The 27,767-nt window shown below is 32.0% G+C and overlaps 1 protein-coding gene across 1 annotated transcript in view; it reads left to right on the top strand.

Annotated features, from left to right (window-relative positions):
- Positions 1 to 27,767, top strand: part of LOC145665513 (G-protein coupled receptor GRL101-like) — a 455,441-nt gene that overhangs the window by 404,226 nt on the left and 23,448 nt on the right. The window contains exons 14-23 of the mRNA XM_081732819.1: positions 1,798 to 1,872; positions 2,827 to 2,970; positions 3,289 to 3,360; positions 5,079 to 5,150; positions 7,121 to 7,192; positions 10,556 to 10,627; positions 10,876 to 11,074; positions 12,965 to 13,163; positions 23,788 to 23,935; positions 26,375 to 26,466. Of these exons, the coding sequence (XP_081588945.1) occupies positions 1,798 to 1,872; positions 2,827 to 2,970; positions 3,289 to 3,360; positions 5,079 to 5,150; positions 7,121 to 7,192; positions 10,556 to 10,627; positions 10,876 to 11,074; positions 12,965 to 13,163; positions 23,788 to 23,935; positions 26,375 to 26,466 (1,145 nt within the window). The remainder of the gene's footprint in view (positions 1 to 1,797; positions 1,873 to 2,826; positions 2,971 to 3,288; positions 3,361 to 5,078; positions 5,151 to 7,120; positions 7,193 to 10,555; positions 10,628 to 10,875; positions 11,075 to 12,964; positions 13,164 to 23,787; positions 23,936 to 26,374; positions 26,467 to 27,767) is intronic.

The following is a 27,767-nucleotide window of genomic DNA, read 5'->3' as shown; positions in this document are numbered from 1 at the left end:
GAATAACTCTCTCTTTATAATTATTATAGGAACATATATATGCACACTAAGACAAATTATTGGCAGCCCATCAAAATACGTATATAGTCAGTTCGAAATAAACAAATTGGTAGAGATGTATGACATAAATATATTATGTCCATCAGAACATTCGCTTCAGTTAAACGAACAAATATATCTTTCTGGTTATAATTTTGTATCTAAATATGTAGTAATACAATGGAGTGTGGGGAGTATCTCTTTATTAATAAAAGAAGCTCACGCTCCAAAGTAACTGAAAAAATATAAAGTATTGATAGATACTTTGAATTACAACAACAGAATTAACAAGCAAAACAATTAACCAAACTATTATTGTAGTATATCGCACTAAGCATTGATAGATACTTTGAATTACTGCAACAAAATTAACAAGCGAAACAATTAAGCAAATCATTATTGTAGTATATCACACAAAGCATTGATAGATACTTTGAATTACAGCAATAGAATTCACAAGCAAAACAATTAAGCAAATCATTATTGTAGTATATTGCACAAAGCATTGATGGATACTTTGAATTACAGCAACAGAATTCACAAGCAAAACATTTAAGCAAATCATTATTGTAGTATATCGCACAAAGCATTGATGGATACTTTGAATTACAGCAACAGAATTTACAAGCAAAACATTTAAGCAAATCATTATTGTAGTATATCGCACAAAGCATTGATGGATACTTTGAATTACAGCAACAGAATTCACAAGCAAAACATTTAAGCAAATCATTATTGTAGTATATCGCACAAAGCATTGATGGATACTTTGAATTACAGCAACAGAATTCACAAGCAAAACATTTAAGCAAATCATTATTGTAGTATATCGCACAAAGCATTGATGGATACTTTGAATTACAGCAATAGAATTAACAAGCAAAACAATTAAGCAAATCATTATTGTAGTATATCACACAAAGCATTGATAGATACTTTGAATTACAGCAATAGAATTCACAAGCAAAACAATTAAGCAAATCATTATTGTAGTATATTGCACAAAGCATTGATGGATACTTTAAATTACAGCAACAGAATTCACAAGCAAAACATTTAAGCAAATCATTATTGTAGTATATCGCACAAAGCATTGATGGATACTTTGAATTACAGCAACAGAATTCACAAGCAAAACATTTAAGCAAATCATTATTGTAGTATATCGCACAAAGCATTGATGGATACTTTGAATTACAGCAACAGAATTCACAAGCAAAACATTTAAGCAAATCATTATTGTAGTATATCGCACAAAGCATTGATGGATACTTTGAATTACAGCAACAGAATTCACAAGCAAAACATTTAAGCAAATCATTATTGTAGTATATCGCACTCTAGACTCCAAATGATTTTAGACATTAAGTGCTTATTTAAAATTTATAGATTATACAAACGAAATCAAAATGCGAAGTTTGACTGCGGGAGCGATTGTAATAGAAATAATAGTTTGAAAAATATTTGGATTATAATTAAGTTGATGGTACGGTACAATTCGGAAGCTTGGAAAAGAACATCTAGGGACAGTTGTGAACATTTGCTTACATAATGAAATAAATAGTAATAAAATCCTTAGAACTGAAAAGAATATTAATTTTTCTTGTGCCATAACTTTTCTTCAGTAATTCTGATTTATCAATTATCTTTTTAATTAGAAGTAAAAAGAATTAGTTCCTTTATCAACTATTAATAATTTTTATTTAAACATAAAGAAAGTTGTAACTAATGTACATGTATATTTCTTTCTTTCATTAGCTATTTAGCTGGAAATTATCTTAATAGCACCCTAAACGAAGATACTTTTTCAGACTTGGATAGACTTATATACCTGTAAGTATTAGTGATTTCATTAATACATTAATTAATACTTGCTAATATATTCAGGTAATTTAGTGGTCGTCGTAAACTATCTTATAAGTGCAGTAGTCTTTGTAATAAAATAATTATGTTAATGTCTATATATAATACCAATGCTAGGAAAATATGAGGTTATTGCAAATGATCTTCCCAATTACAAAAAAGCATAACTCACATCTTGTGATGCTCAGGTACGTTAAAGTGGTATTTAGTAAACTCGGAAAAGTTACAGTGCCTGATGTTGGGATTAGTGATGGGCAGTGAGAATATTCCCGGTGGAAAGGAAAATAAAAATGGAAATATTCCCGGGTTTTTCCCTGGCATATAAATTCCCGGGAATTAATTTATTTCCATTTCTTTACTTTATTTTCCATATTATCAGAAAAATATGACTAATTACTTTATTTACATTTATTATGATTTACTTTTAGGTTTTAAATAATTTGTAGGTTAAAAATATTGAAATTCGTTGACTACTTTATATAACTAATTAATAATTTGATTTTTTCATTTTCATTTCCATTTGCACTAGAAAGTTGCAAAGTACTAACTTATAAACAATGGAAACGAACCAGTTTGTGAAGGAATCTAGAAATTCTGCAGACATAAAGGTGAAGTACTATCAATAATGTCCGAACCAAACTAAAAGTAACATATATTAAGCCATATCAAAGGAAATAGGGAGGTTAGAATCCCTATGAAACTCTTAGACATTACTGATTATAGTTGCACTCTCCAGTTTGAATTCTTAATATAAAGATCCTTTATTTTTTATTTTATTTTATTTTTTATTTTTATTTATTTATTTATTTATTTGAAAATAACTTTCCAGGGAAACAATGTGTAGTTTCTTGATCATATCATACTTTCCGACCTTTGTAGTAAATCATATCTTATGTAACTAAACTTTCTTAATTTTTTCCCTAGAGAATTGAAAAACAACAGCATAACCAAAATTCCACCATTAATATTTCGTCAACTGTGGAGGCTTAGAATTTTGGATCTCCAAGACAACAAAATTAATACTATTCAAAATAGAACATTCGAAGGACTATTTAGTGTTACTGGATTGTAAGTATGTTTTATGTTAAAATGTAATAGAATTATTATTCCTTAAGAATCTTGTTTCAAACGTTAGATAATAAATATATATAAGTTTAATTTTGCTGAATTAGGTTAAAAATAAATTTATGTTATCTTTACAAAATAAGGCCAGGAAGTAACAGATATTTGTTAAAATAAAATAACTAAATTTGTTCAGCTAGAATCCGTAATAAGAAATTGGAAACATGTCTAAAGATGATGGACAAACAGATGTATTGTTAATTTGAAATAATATGGTAATGTTATAAGCAATATTATATGCTTTCTCATATATATATATTTCAGGCATCTGCAAGGCAATAACATCAAAACACTTGAACCAATGGCGTTTTACGGACTGTCCTCACTTACAGCTTTGTAAGTAAATTTCAAAAGCTATTGTCTCTTCGTTTCAGTGTTGCCAAAATGATGACACAAAAATGAGCTAAACGAGAAGTGAAATGACTCCAATTTGGGTGAAAAGTCGCTTTAAAAAAGTTATTCGTGAAATCCGAAGTCTATAATAATTGTTTTAAAGTTGTAGATGTAAAATAAACAATATATTTTACTCACATCTTCGTCAACAGGGCGCAACCAATCCTTGAATTCAGAGATCATTTCACATTGTTTCGGGGACTTTTTTCACATTTTGGAGTCAGTTTCGAAAACATTAACACTACAGTACTTACGTTATGCATAAAAAAAAAAGTAAAGAATAATTGAAAGATCCCAAAGGACACTATTACAAACATTCACTTCACTTTTATTCACGCATCTATAGCTAATCTCGTTGCTATCGGTAATGCTGTATTACTTGTGTCTCTGAACGGAAGCTCTGCGACTAAAGGACATCAAGTTTGTAATTGTTCTCCGTTAGAGGGCAAGGGAAACAGGTAAGAATGCAGGATTGTGGGAAGTGGGTACGCTGTATTCCCAAACTCTTCATTACTTGCAATTGGGAGTTCATGTGGTTCGGATCCCACGTAATCAGTAGATCCACGTCTCATATAACCTCGCTGCTGAAAAGGGACGTTAAACTCAAAATCAACTCAACTCTTCATTACTTGCGCTAATTGAAACAAACAAAAAGAAAGAAAATAACACAAAAACTGTTCTGTACTAATAATGTTTCTCTACGTACGAACAGGTTGTTTGCAGCAAAAAGTCCCTAAATTTATAAGTAAGTAGCTAAATTGTCATTTAAAATCAAAAAAAAAGGCGCCAATCAGAAAAAATATTTTTGTCGCTATTGTGGAGGTCGAATCCCCCAGATTTAGCGACTTTCTCCCGAATTGGCAACACTGCTATGTTTATTATGCGTTGAGGACTTTAGAAATATTAACTATAAGTGTTGTCTTGTCTTGTCTTGATCCTCCTTCGAGGAATAAAGTTTTAAAGTTGCAGCTTAATCAAGCCAAGGTCTACTATATCACTGATTATTGCTTTAAAATAAAAATTATCACAAAAGTGTATCACAAAATGGCCCGTCCCATATGGACGATTAGCCGGCCAACAGTTCACTTGCTTTTCAATTTATATAATGCGTAGAAGGAAGAAAAGTGGCGCCAAACATAGAAAAAATATTTGTAACACATTAAAGCTTGTAATTAAATAGAAAATGAACTTAAGTAAAAATTGTTTAAAGATAAAAAATTTTTAAAAAAAGGAGAGCAAAGCTCCCAGCAACTTTGTAGTATGGCGTCCATCTTAACTCAAAACTCAAAGTGTTGTGCAATAAGAAAATAATTTTCATCTCCATGCAAACAGGGGTATTGTTGAAAAACAATTTTATTTGACTATTGATTAAAAGTATTTTCTATTACTATTTTTTTATAATTCAGACGAAATGAATTCGAATTGTTGAAGTTTTCATGGTTACAGTTGCAATATTGATAATGTTATAATCACATATCGCAATAATATATTTAAGTTATTAACGTTGTAAAAATTAAAATTTATTGATTTCTACATTTGCTCTTAAAATTGTTTACTATCAATTATATTAGTATCTTTCGTGTTGCTTTATCTGTATTATACATGGTTTATATTATATATGATTTATACATGGTCTATATAACTTCTTTATCTAATTCCAGAGATTTAAGTCACCAAAAGCTCTCTAATATTTCGAAAGGTGCTTTCATTGGATTGAGGAATCTTATTACTCTGTAAGTATTACGACATTATGGTTAGTACAAATTCAAATCTTAAGCCTCTATTTATGTTTGTATCTATGCACAGCGCTCAAACTCGAAAATATTTATTCATTTCATAATTGTAGTTTCATATCAAGTAACAGCCTGGCTGCCTTTCGAAGTTTCAAGAATAAAAGAATGTTACTGACAAAGTGATACAACTAAGGGTTGTCTAGAATTTAAAATAGATAAGGTCATATGTTGGTGAATGAGAGCGCTATGATTGCATGATGCAGTGTACCTACAATGAAAGTTGTTTTTTTTTTAGTTTACAGTTTCTTGCGTTTCTTTAGTTGGGTAATTTTGCATGTTGATTTTGGCATGAATCAAGAAAAATAAATTCTAACATAGTAAGATGGAACTTACTAATAATAGACATAATGTGGACTAGTATTTAAAGTTTTAGGACTCATAAAGTACTACGGTTAATAAGTCGCTCAACAGCGGCCATGATAGTGACACGGATCAATCCATAACGAAACACGAAGGTCATTGTCCTTAGCTTATGTTGGTGAAATAATACTAATTTGGGAATTAGGATTCAGAAATATCTTGAAATTGAACCATAGAAACATGATCCACCATCTAGTTTAAATCAAAACGTAGTACAATGTTGATTTCGTCGCAAAAGAAACAATCACAAAACCAAATAAAACAATTTTGTTTTTATGCACCAGAAGGATTATAATCTTCATGAATAGATGTAAAGTGTGCTCCTTCATGTTTAAAGTGCTAAAAACCTAATTATGTAAATAATTTATTTCTTACAATATTTCAATTTCTATTTTAAGCTAATAGAAAATGAGAAACAAATCTGTAGATTGACATACTACGGTTATGACCTTTAGAATAAAGGGTGATGAATGTTTAATTAAAATAATTATGTGAAAATTGGTAGGATGAAAATGTGGGAAGAAGCATGGAAATGCCTACGAAACCAAAGAACATGAGTTGCTCTCAAACTAACGTACCTTAGGATCAAATCAGAGATCCGTAACGCCAAAAGTACCGTAGTGTCCTATGACTGATATTTGACCTACCACTACACATACTTATATCACTCAAATAATAATTGTACTGTATATAATTATTATATTTGGTGCATGAGAATTGTAAATTAAATTATAAACATTAATGTATCAATGTATCATTATATTTTCTTCGATATTTCAAAGAGAAAATATAAATTGTTTTTTTAAAATAAATCAACTTATTTTAGAAAAAACTAAATATTAGAGAAGTAAATAACAAACGTATTGTAGGAAATGATTTGGAAATGTTTCTATTAAAATTAAAATGATCAAAGCCAGTGGCATTGTAGTACGTACTCTGTTCCTAAATCACTGCTTAGGTTCCGGTGTCCTAAATATAATTTTTGTCCATATTATATTTTTCTACAGAAGAAAAAAGTGTATCTTCTGTATGAAGAAACCACAATATTTTATCATGTATTTCTACCATCTAGGAAATATTGTAAGTTATATTTTTAATATAATATGAATATACGTATATTTGTATAATCACATTATTGACATGTTCTATACCATATGGCAAGCAGTTAATGTAAATGGTCAGTGAACGCAATAAAATTCAATTCAATTCAATTACGATAAAGAAAAAAACGTATGTGAGAAAACGCTTACATGTATACTAACGATATGGTTTCATGCACGTATACTAATCTGAGCTTAAATAAACTTTAAAACATTACTAATGCGTTCTATTGTATTTTTGTGTAATCAGCTAATATTTTAAAGGATATACATGATACGAAACTGAAATCATGAGGAGTTTACAACAATAATGCAATTTAGATCAGTAATATTTCAGATTTATTCATCAGAATACTTTATGATCTCTTACATGTACAGTATATGTAACATAGAAAGAAAACCATTACGAAATATTTATCTAGATACATGGTATATTATTCTTATTTTCAGTAACCTTTCTTACAATGAGCTGACATCTTTAGTGGACGCCTGTTTCAATGGCCTTACTACTTTGAAATTCTTGTAAGTATTACTTTAAAAGTTTGCTGTATAAAATCAATTTAAATTTTTAATTTTTTAAAAAATGAATAATTAAGGACAATCACATTTTTTTAAAGATAAATAACGAATATTTTATGGAAACTTATTCAAAAATCTACATTACTGGATAATACTGTTGCATCTAATTATTTAAGTTACACATTTTCAGCATTACCATAGTTAGTCTCTATAATACGATGTGATTGAGTTATTGAACTATTTTGTTGCGGTCTGTTATGTACATAATCCTGAAAGGAATAGAACAAATTATATTTGTACTTATAGGTGAAAACTAAATTTCCAAACCTCGAAAATACAGGAAGGCTCTGTACTTAAGGAAGTTTCCATTTTAGCTGACATAAATTTAGTGGTTTTCAGCGTCGTACAAATTCTGTTTATCTAGCCCATTAGTACTCCAATGTTAGTAAATACGGTACTTCTAAAAACGTTTTAGTTAGTTCATGGATTTAATAAGAATTTACAATAGTATTTACTTGAAATCTTCTTGTTCACCTCAACCACAGGTTGGTGGGCAACATGGAAATTTTAAAACTTTTCTCTCGCTTGGGAGAGCTGGCCTCTTCTTCTTAACTGCATCTAGATATTCTATCCTTGGTCTTCCTTACTTGAAATACATTGTCTTATTGCTCACTATAGGATGGTTCTTTAGAAGATGGTCAGTATAGGATATTACATGTAGAGATAGTTAATGTGCAGAAAAAAATTAACTGAAATATTTTTATTAATAGAAATATAACAGAACATTTTCCTAGAAATGTTACAGAAGAAATGTTACACATTCAACATGTCTGTCAGATAGTGATACAATTTACCTACAAATACACGTAAAACTTTAAAAATGTTTTCTTATGGAATTTTAACAATTTATTCTAAAATTTGTACACGACGACGTAAGATAGTGGATTAATTATATTCCTGACTGATAGATATATTAAAATGGTAAATCAATTATATTATCGTCTGATATGTTAAAATACTAGTTAATTATTTTACTGTCTAATAGATACGTTAAAATAACAGATCAATTACGCTACTGCCTGATAATGCGTTAAAGAAAGTAGATCAATTACATTACTTTCTGATAGATTTTTAAAATAATATGTCGTTGTCAGATATATATCAAAATAGGTGAATTCTGTTACTGTCTTGTATATATGTTAAAATAGTAAATCAATTATGTTACTCTCTACTAGATATGTTAAGAGTAGAATAATTATGGTACTGTCTGACAGATACATTAAAATAGTATATCAATTACGTTTCCGTCTTATAGATACGTTACAATAGTAAATCAATCATGTTATCGTTTAATAGATACGTTGAAATAGTTAATTATGTATGTTCTTGATTGATAGATACGTGGAATATATATGTATAAATGATTGGTTTTATCATCAAGTACCAAATGTATTTTTGAGAGGATTGGTAGGCTTGAGTAGAGACCATCTATTGTATATCTGAACCTTAATAATTAATTTCAGTGATATAGTTGAATCTCTATAAGTAATCCACAAATTCATATAATGCCAGATACTCTCCAGTATTCTTTTATTATCTCATCGCTTAATTACTCATCTTCATAATATCATTTCTTCCCCTAATTGCATACCCTTTAATACATGAGAGGATATCATTGTATTATTCCACATCACACTATTTCATAATACCTAACGTATTACATTTAACTTATGAACACAAATCTTCTTCTAGTACGCATATGGTACAGGGTGATTTTTTAAAACTCACGGATTTCATTTGCGTCTAGAATTTCTAACAGAAGTCCGATTTTCATGCGGTTTGTGGCAAATGATCAGGAAAGGATGGGAGATTTATGGAACCATGTTTACTGGTTTAAATTCATTCAGGGTAATATCGGCCACGCTCAAGAAAAAACGCAAATAGCCGCCAGTGTACCTTACAATTGGAATCAAGTGCGGTGCAGTGTGAAGATTTGAATTTTCTTCGTACATGAAAACCTTGCCAAGGTCAATAAGAATAAGAAATATGAAACTGGGCCGTTGTATTGGGAATTGCGCTGTACAATTTTGTGCTATTGTGTGAGTATAATCAGGACACAGTGAGAATAGTGTACTCTTTGGAGCAACATGAGTTTATCGTTAGAAGTTTTTGGTAAATTGAATCTGTTGTTCTTCGCGAAGGTCATTTAGAAACAAATTTGCCTCACGTTCTGTCCCAGATAGTAACGTAATATACCTATGGTCACTAGTGAATAAATTGGAAGAAACAGGATCGCTTCTGAGTGAGACAGGGAAGCATCGGGCCCTGTAGGAACTTTTGTGGAAAATGTCATTTATCGACTCCTTAGGTCGCCCAAGAAATCTCTCTGTTGTTTGTCGCAAGAAGTCGGCTGTAGCTATTCAACATGGGGTTTTTGAGTGTTACCGCTAACACTTAATTTGTATTATGCAGTTTCGCTTCAAAAATCCAAAACCTAATTCCAATTGCAAGGTACACTGGCGAATATTTTCTGTTTTTCTTGAGGCGTGGCTGATATTACCCCCGATGAATTTAAACCAGTAAACAGTGTTCCATAAATTTCCCATCCTACTTGATCACTTGCCACATACCGCATGAAAATCGGACCTCAGTTAGAAAATTTTGTACCCAAATGAAATCCGTGAGTTTTAAAAGAATCACTCTGTACTTTTCTCATCATTTTACAGTGTTGTCTGTAATTACTGTACTTAAAGTGATAATTTTTTCTCTAAGTGCTTAGAATTTCTTGATTTTCTTAGGGATTTTTAGTGATTTTTTACAATATTGCATCTGTAAACTAGCCAGATTTAGTGATTTTTCCCATAAGCCATTGAACGAGAGAGAGTTATTATCGTAATTTTACTTTACAATTGCAATTGTACTTTGCACTTTCAAAATATGCCTTGCATTTCATTTACCTGGACATCCATATATGAGCTTCTATACGTTACGTCAGTGTATTTATTAGAACATTTGACTACATGAATTGGATAATACCAGTTCGGAATGTCTCTATGGACTATCTAAGAGATCCCTGACTGCGTTATGTTGCTGCGGCTGCTTTAACTTCTTCTTTTTCACTACTTAAAAATAGAGGTTTTGTATTTTCAGGTGCAGACGCTATCTTTAAAATTTGTATTTACAAGTAGTCTGATCAAAGAAATATTAATATGAGTTAATATTGGAGTATTTGTTAATATTTTTGATTAGGTCAATATTCCATTTGTAATACTTCAATATGCTCCCTTAATTTATTTAACGTGCAAAACGTAATTATCAATTTATTTGCAACTATTTTTATTTTAAAAATCTATCCTTTTATTTCAGAGATATATCTAACAATCGAGTCCAGATGGTGGAGAGCAACGTGTTCCGATCCCTCGTTTCACTCCAACTGTTGTAAGTATTAATAATCCTAATGTTCTAGCTTACGTATGAAGTATTCTTTCATTATTGAGCTTCAAATCGTGATCCTCAATTTATTAGTCTAAGCAGTGAAATAAATTTACTATTTGAATTTTATATTTTTGTAGGGTATTTACGGTGTAAATTTTGAACGCTGGTTACTTATTTACCCTTCTGAAGAAAGTTTTTCTTTTTATCTTCTTTTCCTTTTCTTCTTTCAATCATCTTTTATTATTTTATAGGAAAACAGATGAGTTTCGTTTCTGCTGTCTTGCACATCACGCAACAGAATGTTTACCACCACCTGATGAATTCTCGTCTTGTGAAGATTTAATGTCCAATCTTGTGTTAAGAGTTTGCATTTGGGTTTTAGGCATCATAGCTACCGTGGGAAATATATTAGTCATTGTGTGGAGAATGATGTACAGACATACAAATCAGGTAGGTAGAAAATATATTCAGACTGAGATCTCATAGCATATTGGATATAGCATGGCATTGGGTGTATAATATTATTATTATGTTACTTTCTTCATCATTTTAACTTTATTCTATTAACATTTCTTTCTGTAATTCGTGGGAAAAAATGAAAAATGTAGATTCAAAAGCTTGAGAAGAACGAGAATATGATAATTAAGTTCGCTTCAAACGATCTGTAGCACTCCAATATGGTAGTTTCAATAACGATCCTCAATTGTGCCTTCAGTCAGGGATATTTATGGGAAAGCAGGAAATATAAACCTGGGTCTTCACGTAACTCCATAAGAAGGAAAGCTAAGGAATGGGGTGTTCCGATGAGTAGTATCCGGTCATCTTCGGTCCCACACTTAATTCATTGTTAAGTTAAATGCTGGTTTAAAAAACTAATATCTGTGGAAATGAAATGAGTCTCGATTCATTTTTAGTATGAAATTAGCACTGTCCTCGTTCAGTTCGGATAGTAAGCTTCCAGTAAATATCTCCTGGAACGCTATACCTGTTAACAAAAGGAAATAAAACTGTCAGTAAACCTTAAATCTCGACATAGACATGACAGTTTGAATCCAACTTGATTATTGCAGAATCACAAAGGATACACCTATAGAACTTTTGGAAGGCATGTAACAAAATCTACTAGGCCCTATTCTACCAAGTACATGCGAAGCTTCTGAAATCCCAATAATGATTTAGAATAGCCCTGTGTGTATATATTGCTTTGTACCACGTGCTTCTGTGTACAAACAATGTCTATGCTCCTGTTTGTAAACATCACCACATGAATTTATGTCGGAGTACTACATACCACGTGCGATTACTACCAGAGGCAGAGTACAGACCACCAGCACCTCCTACAAATCACATGACCACGTGGCAGCGCCGCGCAGCCAGGACGCCTATTAGACCACTTGTATTATTGAAGTACCACTGTGAATACTATTGTACCATATCAGTAGAGGGAGTTGATTCCTGACTCTGATTTCATGAACCTAGCTCTACCTAGCAGAACATTTACAGTATATATAAACATTCAGTAGAAATAAAATACAGTATGTATAAAAATAATTCGTTAAAGCAAGTGATAGATTTATAATCTTATTACTAAGCAGTTTGATCCTCTTTATATTCTTTTCGTTTTAATTTAAATGGAAATTATATGAAACAATATTTAGGTGTTAATATTTCTAACTGAAAATCCAGTTAGGTTAAAGCAGATAAATACAATAGCAGCGAAACACGAAAATTTTACTTGGCACAATTCCTTTAATAAAATATTCGACATTTGTGTAATAAAAGTGGAGCTAACAGACTTCAAAAATTAGAGTAATAAGAATTATAGGAATGATCAAAACCTACCATTTTGGCCAGTCATTAGTTTTTGGATCAGGGGCCACAAATTTTTCGAACGGCCCCTAAATCGAGTTTTCATATTTTCTACAGAATAAGTACATCATACTGAGTTAAGGGATAGTTTTGGTTTGACTACACTGTACGTAGTTCTCCAGATATAGGGCGTACAAGAATTTTTTTGATTGAAATATATTGGATCTTTTGATCCAAAAATATAAGGTAGAAGAACCAATACTTAGATATCACAATCAATAAGACGTAATTACCAAGGAAATCTCAAAACAATTATTCAATTATGATATTCAAAACCATAAAATAAATTATTGTCTCAAATGTAGTGAGTAAACAAACATATTAATAGTATTTAAATTATTTTATTATGTTTTTCTGATTCGTCCTTGTGATTAACAATTCTTAAATTCCTTATTTTTCTTTCCATTTACATCTATTGATAATCTTGCACTTCGTTTCTTTATTGTAAAATAAATTATTTCTTTGTTCTAGGTACATTCATTTCTCATAACAAACTTGGCGATTGGCGATATGTTTATGGGAATGTATTTGCTGATCATTGCTTTTGTAGATGCTAGATACAGAGGTGTTTATTCTATTCATGACGCATCGTGGCGTAAAAGTGATCTCTGTCAGCTGGCAGGATTCATCAGTACATTCTCCAGTGAACTCTCTGTATTCACACTTACTGGTAAGGTCATATTGTGTATAACTTCTTTTTACAATTAAAATATTAATTTCAGCTTATATATTTTCTCTTTCCTGAACTTGTGGAAAGTTTCCATAATAGTTAAAACATATGGAAAGAAATGTTAGCTATTGGTTTAATTTTTGGCTTAGTTAGTTACTCTGGTTGCCTTTTACGATGGATTCCAGAAGATTACTTTTTTTTTTTCAAAAATAACATTCAAATTTTACCAAATATAACATGAGTAGAGTTTTAAGAGGCCTAATCACTGCGAAATTAAAATGCCGCTAATGTTACAGTAATTATGTGATATCTTCAAATAGATAAAAGATATTCAAAATGTGGAACAAAAGCGCGCTAGGCAATATTATTTTGCATGAGATATGGTTATCACGAGTCACCTAGTAGCTTTCCCTTTGCAGCCATTTAGAAACGAGAAAATAAATGCCGATTTTCTAAATGGGTGGAAATCGAAAGCAGATAAGTGAGTCGTGATAGTGATACCTCATGAAAAATAATATGTCTAGCGAGCTCTTGTTCCACATTTCGATCATCTTTTACATATTTGAAGATATCACATAATTACTGTAAACTTAGTTGTATTTTAATTTCGCCGTGATGGGGCTTCTTAATATTTAAATATTTTCAAAACGATATCAACTAGGCTTTTTATAGTGTGTAAATATTTACTGTGTTAAAATTATCAAAGGTATTTTTTTTCTGAAATGATAATTTTTCTCAAATGTAAGCCTAAATTTATTCATGATCCTTCAATGATGTTTGGGATCACATTGCAGAAGGCAATAGTGCTACAAAATTGTTTGTTCATTATTTCCTATGTTATTCGGAAAAAGTTTAACAGACTTTCATAGGATTATTAGTATTAGATTTTGACTCGAGGAATGAGTAATTTATCTCGTGCTAATCACCCAATTCAAATTATTCAATAATCAGTAGTGTAAGAGAGTATATACGGGAGGAAGGATATAACATACATAATTTTTCCACCTACATTCTTATAGCTGTTCGTGAGTCCAGAATACCTAATTTAAATTTACAAAACATGTGTGCATATACTATAACTTAAGTATTTACTTTCCTTGTTTGCTTTGTGATTAATATTAAATCAACTTTTCGAAATAAATAAAAACTACATGTTTGTACATGAAATACTACTAACCTTGTATCCGTTAGTAGTAATAGTTAACTCTTCTTAAAAATTATTTCAATGGTCTGATATTTTCTTCAGTAACTTCTTGAACTGGTTTAAAACTATTGTGGATCCACTCATCATAGAACTATCCCAGAATAAGACAACTTCTTTACTTAGAAAACAAATTACAAAATAACAGAAATTTGTGAAGCACTTGTACACATCTTCTGTTTAAAACAAATAAGTAACGATTATCTGTGCTCACTATGAACGAAGATAATCACTAAACACTACAGAAACCAGTAAATCCAATGACAATTCGTTTCTTCGTAGTTTTAAAAAGTTAAAATTTTACATTAATATTATACTGAGTTGTCACTATGGTTAATGTGTATTGTCGATATTATTGTTATGTTGTCGTAGATTCATAAGTGTATGGAATTTTATTCTCAACAATTGTGATGATAGCAAGTAATATTCACACTTCTTCCTTTTGTTTGTCTATTTGAATAGACTTTTCTTTCGGAACAGTTTATTTCTGTCTACCAATCTTTAAATTTAATCCCTCATAGTTCTAGTAAGCATTTTATGCAGGGAGTAATAAGTAGTTACCAAAAGTTCTTTGTTCTGGAATCTCGGTCACTTAACAATAATGGAATTGAATGAATAAAGATGAGGAACGAATTACTCTAGATATTTCGTGTAGGCGCATCGTTTTCAACATTAATATCTTACTAGTAATATTTGGCTACAAAAATCTGAAACCGATACAGAAAAACCTTAAAAACGAAAAAAAAATGAAGCAATAACAATGAAAATCTCAAACCAAAAGCACCTTTTTTATATTTTTAATGTAGGTCGACAACACAATAAGAAAATTAATTTATTTTGGCAATATCGAGAGATATCTTAAACTCACTGTCTACGAATTGACATATTTGCTTACCTTTTTCTGGAAAGATTGCAGAATCGAGATCAAGATTCTTTGTACGGCTGATTACTGAGATTGAGTGTTATAGTGAGTGCATCTTAAGAACATATTAGAGAAAGAGAGAGAGAGATAGCGAGAAATAAAAGATCGTATACAACTAATATAGTGAAAGAGATTTAACTTTAAATGCTTCTGAAACGAAAAGTTCGAGTGCTTTGTTGATGGACCAAAGGTAAGTGAAAATGCTTTGCTTAAAAGCAAAAGGCAAAAGGTGAAATAAATAAAATAAAATCTTTGAGATTGACGTTCCACGGTTATGTCCTTTAGCCTAAGGGAGACTCATTAAAACAAGTAAATGATGATGGAAAAATTGGGGGAATGATAAAGTGGGAGGAAGCAGGAGTATCCTGACAAAATCCACGAGTACGATGTTGTCCACCACAAACTTACCTGGCCGGGATTAAACTAGGGACCTCACATACCAGAGGTAAGCGCTCTACAACTGAACCACCATGCTCCCGAAAGAAAGATAAAAGAAAGGTGAAATTTCCAGATTTTTGTTTTTCGTGGATATCGCTAAAAGGAAATATTATAAAAATAGTAAGCAAGTCTCTTTTATGTTCATGTTAGTCCTCACTAACTAAAACAGAAATTTTTGTAAAACTCTTTTAAATTGCAGTTTTGTGTTGTATGATTTTACCCTCTGCACTAACAGAACCGATAAATAAGTATGCCAGATGATTATTTTACAACTGTGATCTGTGGAAAATAATGTATTTATGCTTAAACCAACAATTGAAAACTGAATCATTATTTTACTCTTGACGTCCTTGTTATGATTATTAAACTTGTTCAAATTGGAGAAAAAATCAAATTGCGGAAAACTATACCCCTAGCATCTATTTAAGTACTCGGACTCTACTTTTCATTGTTACTGTTGGATGATAATAATAAGCCCTTGGCAGAAAACGTCACAAGATTGATCACATGTCGCTCTGAATTAATTACTAGTTCATATCTTGTGTAAATAATAATATTCTAGATTGGAGTATGTTTAGTACAAGGGGTCCAGAAGCACGTAAAAAACACAAAATTTACAGGAGAAATGAATGATGCAAGTACTTAGACGTAACATAATGTAACCAAATCTAACCTAACCTAACATAAACTAACCTAAGCTAACCTGAACTAACCTAAACTAACCTAATATTAGTAGAAATAAACGAAATTCTATCATTTTTGGAAAATTATGCGGAACACCTACACTATAACATAAACTATACTAACCTAACCTAACCCAAACTAACCTAAACTAACGTAACCTACCCTAAACTAACAGAATGTGAACAGATATGACCAAAATTGTATCATTTTTTAGAGAAAAGAGCTGGACCCTACTGCTAAACATAGGCCTCTAGATTTGTGATCAAAATATATCAAGAAGTTGTTTCGAAGATGTTATGATACCAAATCAGGAAACCATATAGATTCCACGACTACAAAAGAAGTGTAAGGTTTCATCAGAAAATATTATGTATGTTACTATGACTCCAATTTAAGAAAGAATCGAACTTCCAAATATTGCTCATAAGATAAAGACTACAGGTAACACATATTTTAAAAGTAACCGTTACCATCATTGAGTTTCAGTCTACTCAATCCTCCGCAAGGAATGAATGACCCAGCATTAAAATTGATAATGTTGCATAATGCAAAGTTACAAAACGACAGAATAGCCTTTTCAACCCTAGTTAAAGTTAAATAATAGAGTATCACTATTGATAAGACAGAATTCATCAAAAGAATTCCTAAAATTTTAATTGCAATTTTCAGATCTGAATATTCAATACATTAGAGGCGAAGACTGTAGCCTCTAATCAATTTGACTAACTCACAATTCTACGGGTAGTAAAGTGGAGATAAGCTTTATATATATATATATATATATATATATATATATATATATATATATATATATATATATATATATAAAAATTTACACTTTTTGATAGAAGTATGAAGAACGGATAGTGATTAATGGTGGGTCCCGTGACACAAAAGATGTGATTTTTTTCTAAATAGGTAAACGCTATATTTGTGTCAACGATCGAGAGCATACTTTACGAAAAATATTAGTATTACACCATTATCTCAAGTAATGGAAATTGTACAAAATGAAAACATTAAAAATGTTGTTACATCTCGTTCCATTAACCAGTAAAACTTACATCTTTTGGTCGTCTTTCTTTCTTCTTTTTAAATTTCTACATTAACCACATTCATAAATGCCATGGTCATGATTTCACATTGTTTAGAATTAAAATAACTTATAATACTTCAATGTTTAAGAATCTGGAGTATTCAATATAATTGTTCTCGGATAATCAGCAGAAGAATTCCACGTCGTCGAACGTTTCGAGAACAATATTATCAGTTGATGAAACGTTGAATGACGTGAAATTTACATGACTGATTCCCCAAGAACAACTATATTCATCAGAACACCAGGCAAGATTCAGTTCTTACTTTTACTTTTTAAAAAACTAACTGTTTATTTCTAAATTACAAACTTCATTAATTATACAATGGTTGCACAATTCACTGCTGTTCGTCAGTGGTAAGCACTAGACAATTTTTTTTTAAGTAGAAGCAATGGTCATTTACCATCTAACTTTTTTTTAATTATTATTAATATTTCCTATTGTGCCAGGTTTGCTATCATGGGATATCACTGTGGCTACCCTACTATGCTAATATTCAGTGATCTACATGATCTACTAATCCAGAGATAACTAGGTAACATCGATTCATAGTAAGTTGTTGGCAGTTCATGGAGACAACACAATAATTCGAATTAATGTGTGTCGATGATTTCAGAGGTTTTGTCGTGATGATTGCTACGGTCAAATAGACCGTCAACTGTCACAACCGATGGAAACCCCAGTTATCATTGAGAAACTCATCCGAAGAAAAAAAATAAGACAGTTGCATCATTATGGGCACACAGATATGGCAAACAGATCCTTGTTAACACTAGCTCAATGACTGGGATATAGAAAATATTGTACTTGCTGGGTTCCACGGTTTCTAACAAAATAGTTGATGCAAATCAGGAAGAATGTGTGTAAAGTTTCTGTGGGGATTGTTGAGAATGCTTAATAGAGTCACCATGTATGATGAACCTGGCTGTTTCATTTCAATCCTGGGAGCAAAAGATATTCAATGGAATGGACGCATTCAGTGTCTTTCTGCAAAAAAATAATGAATTGCAAGTCACTCAACACATGGATCGCAACATTCTCTTGGGATCGCTGTAGGTGATTCTATAGACTTTCTGAATATGGAATGACCATTACTAAAGATCGAGTTTGTTCGTTGTTGGACAAGCTTCGTATCTTACGAACAAAGAGGCCAGAGTTGCATGTAAGGGATATCAAGTTACATCACCATAACGCAAGACCGCATGTTACACACGGTCAGAAGATGGAATGCACAGTAGCATGGGCGGCGATTAGGGGGCCAAGAGGGCTAGTTGCCCCCCATACTTTTTTGACGTGATCCCTTAATGTATATAGTTTTATCTGGAAATGTAAAGGTTTTGTATGTATTTCTGGTTTATAGAAAAAAATTGTGCCATTTAGTATTAGCCGTTGCGTGAGTACGTATTGGTTATGTCTTCCCGTGGAGTTCGAAAAGCTACAGGAATTGCATTTTAATTGCAATTCAAAGCAATTAATATTGCAATTGCATATTTCTTCAAATGTCGTAGCATGTGCTTGTAGTATTTATTCTCTTTTATTTTCTAAGAGCAATAACAAGTGATCGATGTGAGACGATATGCGGTGGTATGCCATACCGCCTCTGGTTTTTCCGTGATGAAGACATATCGCCTCTGGTTTTTCAGTTATCAAGACATACTGTCACTAGAGTAGACGCTAAATGCCTTTAATAAATCCATTTTTATATACAGTAATTGACGAATAGCTTTCCACGTAGAAAGATTTTATTTCTTATGTAGAAATAGTTTCTAAATTGACAACATCGACATTTTTATCTTTTTCCTACCTTTTCTTTTTAAAAGGAGGTGTCTTCAAAGAAGTTCGTCTAGTTTATAGTTTGACGTGCCATATTGAATTGTATCTTTCTTATATATGTGTGTGTTTTCTTGCCTTTATGTATATAAATGCCGTGTTTTGAGTATGGGCGGATCTTCCGGGGATTTGGAATACACGGCGAGTCGATTGGGGGGTCCGGCAGTTTTCCTTCAGGAAATTGTTAATATAAAAACTCGGATTTTAAACATTTTCGTGAATAATTCTCTATAATGCAACATAAGGGAATATTTTTATTTTTTCAAAGACTTGTTGGCGGGGTATTAAAATCTCTCCATGTCCCTCCCTTCCGTAACTACAGAGAAACTCTCCAATGTTTTTTAGTGATTACGTAAATAGAAATGCAATCTTTTTGACAACACACCCTCACTGAATTTCAACAGTTAGGTGGCCGGTATGTCCAGTCAAAATCGAAATAAAACAAACCGCCTCTACTTTTTTCCACTTCGAACACTGGTAATAACATACATTTAAATGGCATGTGTGGAATTAAAAATATAAGTTGTTCATTAATCCCCAGTTTCAATGTAACTTCTACAAAACAAGCCTCATTATTCATTACTATGATTAATATTATCCTTTCTATTTATCTGTTTTGCAAATTTGTTATTAAATAATCTGACCACACAATTTTCCAGACAGAATTTTAAGATGTTCATAAGCAATGAATCAAATCCCTTCTTACACTTTCGTTGTTTAAGAGTACAAAGGGCCAGTACTTGTGTTGTTCTTGTCAATATACTTAAGATAATACGAAATACGATATATGATATTTTAACTGAAAAAGATAGTATCCTATTAGTTATACAATCTTTCGTCAAATAAAGTGTCAGAAACAACCCGGAAAACTAACATTGATATACAAATATTCAGACTATGTCTTGCCCCTCCCCCCACTTTTAACGTCCAATCGCCGCCACTGGACACTAGTGCCACAACCCCATATAATTTTGAATTAGCACCATTGAATTTCTATCTATTTGGATGAATGAAGGCTCATCCACATAGGAAACAATTTCTAGATAACAAGGAGCTCATTACACGTGTGAAAAACTGATGTAATGGTTAACTTCAAGAGTCTTAGCAATGTGCATTCGTGTTATGGGAATAATGATGGTTACAGTCCAGTGAAGCAAATGAATTATATATTGAGTGACATTTCCAAAGAACCAATGCTTTTAGCTACAAAATTTATTTTTTCTAGTGCTTACCATTACTGAACTACTGTGAATTGTACGTTACTTTTTGAACGACCTTATAACATATTTTTCGTGTAACGTTAGTGTTGTTATTTAACTTTAACTTGACGACATTAAATTGAACTTACGAATTCGGAAGGTTATTTATAATAATCAATAGCTCAGATACAGTTGAACGCAGATTATATATATTTCTCATAATATATCGAATGTAGGTACAAAAACTATATTTTATAAAATATAATTTTCGAATTGAGAATGTCGTCTGTGAAACAAGACCCAAAAAATGAATAAACAAATAATATAGTCAAAACAATGAAATTTCGAAGCAGGAATAAGAAAGAAATGACTAGGAAATAGGGTTTTAAAAATCACTATCTTCCAACACAAAGTGACAAGGACTTTCGCTAAATGCTTTATCAAATCGGAAGAAGAAGAAGAAGGAGAAGAAAGGTTTATTGAGGAGTAGAGAATTAAAATCTATACGAGGATAACAAAACATAATACATCATTTTTGTGGTTATTTTCTGACTTTTGACTCTCGTAGTTGTTCACACTGGAAAAAGTTGATAATTGCTTAATTAAAAAGTATTCCCTATTTAGAAGGGAATTGAAAATATGTAAGATTTAATTCATTATGATGTAATATGTTTATCTGTACAAATGTATGTATCATGTTTTACCATTCTTTTATAGAAATATTAGGTATTCAGTTGGATCCCGAGATTTTTTGTGTCCAACTGGACGCTTCATGAATAGTTTTTGATCTCTAATTTCCTTTGCATTTAGTTCTTCTGTTCCCGACCGGATAAAATATTGGTGAAATTATTTACGGATGCATCCGTTTTTTATTATGTGACAGTATTTTTATTATTTTCTTGTGTGCAATTTGTTATCTCTCTTTTCTTTCTCTCTCCCCCTTTATATATATCAAAATAATGAAAACACCTATTGTTCACAACACATCATATCTATAAAGTAGTAACTCTAAGTATACGTGTGTGGCGATTGGCTGTTGTTGAAGTGTGTTAGATGATTTCTGTAGTACATCAAGCAGGGTAGAATTGAGATATGTCTTGAAGTGGGCAGAGTGTGCTGATGTGAAATGGAATACCTTTCTGAATTTCAAACAAGCCAAATTGTGGATGGGCGATTCGTTGGCGTAAGTATCTAAAGATGACGAGTGTGTTAAGCTGTGTCGTGAGGAACAGTATCTAAGATAATGATGGCGTACAGTTCTCATGACAAAATAGCATCGACAAAGGGTAATAATGGACGAAAGGGAAACCTCAGTGACAAGTATCGCCGGGCATTGAAGTACACTGAAGTTCGAAGGCGGCAAAACTGACTGCGCAACTCAATTAGTACCTGAAACACTGTGTTAATAGTATCCGCAAAAAGGTAATAATGGATGGAAGCGAAATATGTGACAAGAATCGCCGTGGATTGTCACCAAGCACTTATGTGCGAATGCGGCAAAAGTGACTGCGGAACTCAATCAGCACCTGGAACACTGTGTTAGTAATACCGGCAAAGGGTAATAATGAAGGAAAGCGAAACCTTAGTGACAAGAATTGCCGAGCATTGAAAAGGATATAACCAAGCATTAAAATGCGAATGCGGCAAAAGTGCTGGCTGAAATGCAAATGTGGAACTGAATCAGTACCTGGAACAGTCTATAGAGACAATCAGAGTCCAACACACATTGCATAACCTCAACATCCGCGGTCAGGTTCTTACCGAGTGAGTCGCTGATAATTGGAGACGCATAATACAATATATTCTGAATCCTCTTGAGCTTTATTTCCAACAACAAACCTTAATGGCCGACTACCAAAGAAGGTTATGCTCCGAATTTTCTCCTCCCTAGCGCAGAGGCTCTTTGGTATTGTGAACCACAATTTTCTGCTATTTCGTAAGGACTGAAATTGCACTTACTGGCATTACTACCAGTGACCATGTGGAGATATTAGGTAACTACATGGATCGTATGGTTCAGATTTTGTTGCTGCCCAAAGATGCATTTTTTTTTTTTTTTTAGATGACAATGCGCCAATTCACATTACTAGAACCGTTAAATCGTGGTTTCATGCCCGTCTGATCTCTAGACTTCATTTCAAACCTTTAGATTTTATCTGTCTTTCTGAAATTTCGGAACAGATATCGATCTCCATCCACACTGAAGGAACTGGGATCTGCACTGCATGAAGAATAGTAGAATATTCATCTGGAAACAATTTATCACTTATTCCTATGTCTCATTCCACAACAAATCAGAGTCATTCTGCATCCTGATTATCTACTAACTTACACGAAAGAAACGCTTTGAATCTGTTGTATTTGATCTATCATAGCACAAGCATATGAACTTAAAGTTACTGTGTAAAAATATTTGTGTAAAGTATATTAAGTTAGACTTTGTTTAAAATTCACCAATATTTTCAGGAAAAAAAATGTTTAAAATTCACCAATATTAAAAAAAACACGTTAAAATCCGTCAATGTTTTCAGAAAAAAAAATAGAAAAATGGTAAAACGATAGAAAGTAATAAATCATATATATATATATATATATATATATATATGTATATTAACAAATAAAACACAGTTCTGACCAGAGCAGAATGAAATATATTAAAAACTATACTTACAATGTGTTACAGTTTCAAGGACCTAACGTCCTCTTCATCAGACACAAACACTGAGAAAAGACAGGTAACAGCAGATCTTACATACATGAGAAAGTGAAAGGCCATGTATATAAGATCTGCTGTCACCTGTCTTTTCTCAGTGTTTGTGTCTGATGAAGAGGACGTTAGGTCCTTGAAACTGTAACACATTGTAAGTATAGTTTTTAATATATTTCATTCTGCTCTGGTCAGAACTGTGTTTTATTTGTTACTCTACTTATCCAGAGCCATGGAGTTTGTTCATATATATATATATATATATATATATATATATATACAATTTTATATGGTTATATGAGACTCTGTTTCTAGCAATAATATGTGAAATTCATCACTTTAAATCTATTTTTATGTAGTTCGTTACTTATTTATAATTCTTTTATTTACTTAATACTTTTCTTATTTACTTACTTTACTTATTATTTACTTAATCACAATTCTTTTAAATTCAGTAGAACCATATACAGTTACCATAATAATACTGAGAAACAATATTCATAATAAAATTTTCTTTGATTTATTTGTGTCCTTTTCTTTCCCTAGTTATAACGTTGGATAGGTTCCTTGTTATTATATTTCCGTTTCGAGTTCGTCGCTTAGAGATGCCAAAAACACGAATAATCATGGCAAGTGGATGGATTGGAGCTGGTCTCCTTTCAGGAATTCCCCTTATCCATATGCCCTACTTCCAGTAAGTAATAGCTTCATTATTGTAATTTTTCATTAATGTATATTATCTCAAAGAAAAGGGATAGTATTATTATTTTGTCTCAACGTACATGTAAATGTTAGTTTATTTAATTGCAAACAACATACAATAAGTAGTTGTTCAAGCATCTTTCTTTAAACATCTCGTTGACGATTCTTGGTGAAACAAATATTAACTGAAGTATTTTCTCAAATGGATCATACTTCATGTGAAAAAAATGTAATTGATGTTTGTTTTTCATATAATGACTCATCTTATACATTTTTTTCCCTCTTATTTAAAAACCTGATACTTCGAGAGAAAAAAATCAAATAAATATTAAACTGTGTTAGAAAGTAGCTAATACATAAGGGTTTCAACCTAACTATCTTTTTTTTTTTTTTTTTTTTTATTGCGACATTCAAGCACTACAATTAAATATGACTGCCTGTGATATATAAACAGTCTATTCTCTCTTATAATGCTTTCCTTTTCTTCACTTTTTTCTACTCTCCAATGACGAGTATATACTTCATTTCCCTTCTTTTAAACCCTTTTAAGTATGTTCGGATGAAAACACATCAATAAGAAATTTGAATAACTCGACAACTAATAGTGACAGAATCGTCCGGTTTTGTTTCTCGGAAAGAGAAAGCAATGGAATTCTATGCTTAGTAGACAATTGACTGCAAGAGGATTTCACGTATGCGCATTAGTCGTGAACAAAATGGTGTCCTTCACTATTAGTCAGAAAGTGGAGTGTTGTTTTCGGTTTGCAAAATTCAAGTCCCCTGTAACAGAGATTTAAACAATAATATGGACAGAAACCACCAGACCATCATTGCATTGTTATATGGCACGAACAATTGCTGGAAACTAGCACAGTGTTGAAAGCAGTGGGAAAAAACTAGTGGTGGGCACAAAAACCGGTTTTCCTGTTTCCGGTTTTCTCCAAATTTTCTGCAAATTTCTCCGGATTTTTATCGAAATCAATTTCGGTTTTCTTCAAAACCGGTTCAGTTTTTCATCGAAACCGGTTTCAGATTTTTCAAAACTGGTTCTATTTCTTATCAGAATAGTGCTTGGTTGTTCTCCGGAAAACGATTCCGTTTCCACAGAAATAGTTTTGTTTTTCTCAAAACAGTTTGAGTTTTTAGTTTTCGGTGAAAACCGAACCAGTTTTTTGAGAAAACTGAAACCGATTTTGGAGAAAATCGAAATGTCGGTTTTTCGAATTTAGGTTTTTCTAGGAACCGGTTTTTATAAAAACTGGTTTTGCTCATCCCTAGGAAAAACCCGTGAATGAAAAAGAAGTGAAGACGAAGGTCCTATTCAAGGGTCCCTGGAGATCGCTCGACTTGATCCTCTGCACTTTTTCTTTGGGACAAGTGAACACTTTTGTGTACCAGACACAATTTTGAGCGGTCCCGGGTTCGATCCACGGTGGGGGCAATCGGTCAGAAAAGTGTAAAACGATTTTTCAGGTCAGCCACCCTGAATGAGCTTTTCCTGGATTTTTCTCATTCACACTAGGCAAATGCCGGGGTGGTACCTAACTTATAGGTCCCAGGCCGCTTCCTTGCTTCCTTTTCCCCCGGATAGTGTGCTCGCCGAGGGACGTCATCCCTCAAACTTGACAGGCTAAATGACGTTAGATGCTGAAAGCCCAGAAATCTTAATCCTAGATCCTAAATCCCAGACCCAATTTCAAGATTTGGTTTAGCTACGTCTAAGAATTATCGATGCTTATGGAATCTGTGACACATCAAATGTTACGCAACACCTGAAGAAAGGTTGAGTACCATCTTGATGTTTACCAAGCAAAAAAGAGGGAACACATGGAGGTGTACTGAGATGACTTGAGGTTTTTGTGCTGGATATAAAATTATGGTTTTTCCTCTTTCCGAAAAACAAAACCGGACCATTCTATCATTATTAGTTCTCGAGTTATTAAAATTTCTTTTTGGTATATTTAGAATCCGGACACACACACTACAATCGTTAAATAAAAGATTATACTTAAGATTTAATCATAATCTTGAGTAATATCTCATCAACCACACTGTTGTACTATCATCTAGCTAGTGTCACAATGAAAAGGTTGATGACGGTATACATATTTCAGCATCAGTTTCATGTTTATAGGTAGCGTGGTGATCGTACAGCATCAGTTTTAAGTTTCCAAAAAAATGATTTTCTCAAAAACTATGCATGAGGATTTACATTCACATATTCATGTTGTTCAGCTTAACAAGATTTATACATTGGAATATATCCCATCTTTGGATATTTTTTCCTGTTAAACGCTAACTATATTGTTGAGCTTGTATTTTATCTTGTTATAGCTGTTGTTGTTATATATTAAATTAATTCCATCAGTTCATTTTAACTTATAAACTTTTCTACTTTTCTTAATGGTAAAGTTATCTCCTTTTTTTTAAGAAACTTTTATGGACGCTCTGGAGTATGCTTAGCTCTTCACATCACGCCAGACAAACCTAGTGGATGGGAATATTCGGTTTTCGTGTTTTTATGTAAGTATAGTATATTACTTTTACTATCAAACTAAACAATAATATAGTGTAAATTCAAATACGTTGTAATAATTTAAACAGAAAAAGTATAACCACGAACTTATTTCTAATCCTTTTGGGATTTTTGGATTTTTAGGATAAATTATAGACTTTCCGTCATGCAGCTACTGCATCATCACTATTTATCTTAGAATTTTGGTTCGTATCTTATTTTCTTTAAAATAAAACAAATTTCCATAGGGTACCATTTGTATTTCCATATCATTTAACTGAAAAGAGGATTTCGAGGAAAACGGGGAATTTTTCTGAAAAATCTCCCCTTCTCAAAAATTTAGGCGCCTCTGGACCGTCCCTATGTTAACGTACAGATCTCAAAATCATTTGGAAAATACTACGTAAAATACGCAGTGCATGTGCAAAATATCAATCTGATATCTTGAAACCTAAGGAGGGGGGAAATATTTACTAATGTAAGATGAATATCCCAAAAATAACTCAGAAATCTCAAAAAGAAATTAGGGCGTAATGTAAAAATTTCCTAACACATTATTATTAACCCTAGGATTTTGGTTCGTACCTCGGCCTCTTCAGAATAAAGCAACGTTCCAAACGGTACCGTTCGTATATCCGTATTATATACCTGAAAAGGGAAATTCGAGGAAAGTTTTTGTTTATATAGAGAGTGGATTTTAAACTAAAGATCAGTACCGTTTAACTCGAAGTAAAGAATAATAAAGAAATTGTAGAGGAAGGGGGAAAAACAAGAAAGAAAGACGCCATAACGCGTGTATTCTGTCTGATGGTTATGTTGACGACATATATATGTGTTCTTAAATCCCATAAAACCCTTTAGACAACATTCGCAAGAGAACAAAATAAGATCTTTGCATTGTACTCTTGAAGTCCAAATAGATGACGTCATGACCCCCACCAATTCGACGAGCTCCTTCTCAAAGCATATGTGATCTCTTTCGTAATGCACGTACCACTTAACAATAAACAAAATCTAGTAGTAATAAATGTTAAATGAGTGTTTTAAAAAATTCACATGTAAAGAGTTAGAGTATGTCAAACTATTGGTTAACATTATCAATTTGAATTCTATTTTGCTGAACAAGTAAATTGTTAAGAGCAATTGAAAGTACACATAAGAGCAGTTAAAAACTAGTTATTTTGTTAATTGCAATTCAACTCATTCTAAAGTTATTGTATGTGAAATTCTTAAATTGTGCTATAGTAGAACATGGGGTGTTAGATATTCGCCAGAAGCTGGTAACATGTTAATTTAAATATTGTTAGGG

The sequence above is a fragment of the Thermobia domestica genome, chromosome 11 (genome assembly GCF_964235325.1).
Source record: "Thermobia domestica chromosome 11, izTheDome1.hap1.1, whole genome shotgun sequence".
In the NCBI taxonomy this organism is placed as follows: Eukaryota; Metazoa; Arthropoda; class Insecta; order Zygentoma; family Lepismatidae; genus Thermobia; species Thermobia domestica.
This window is presented reverse-complemented; position numbering and strand designations above follow the sequence as displayed.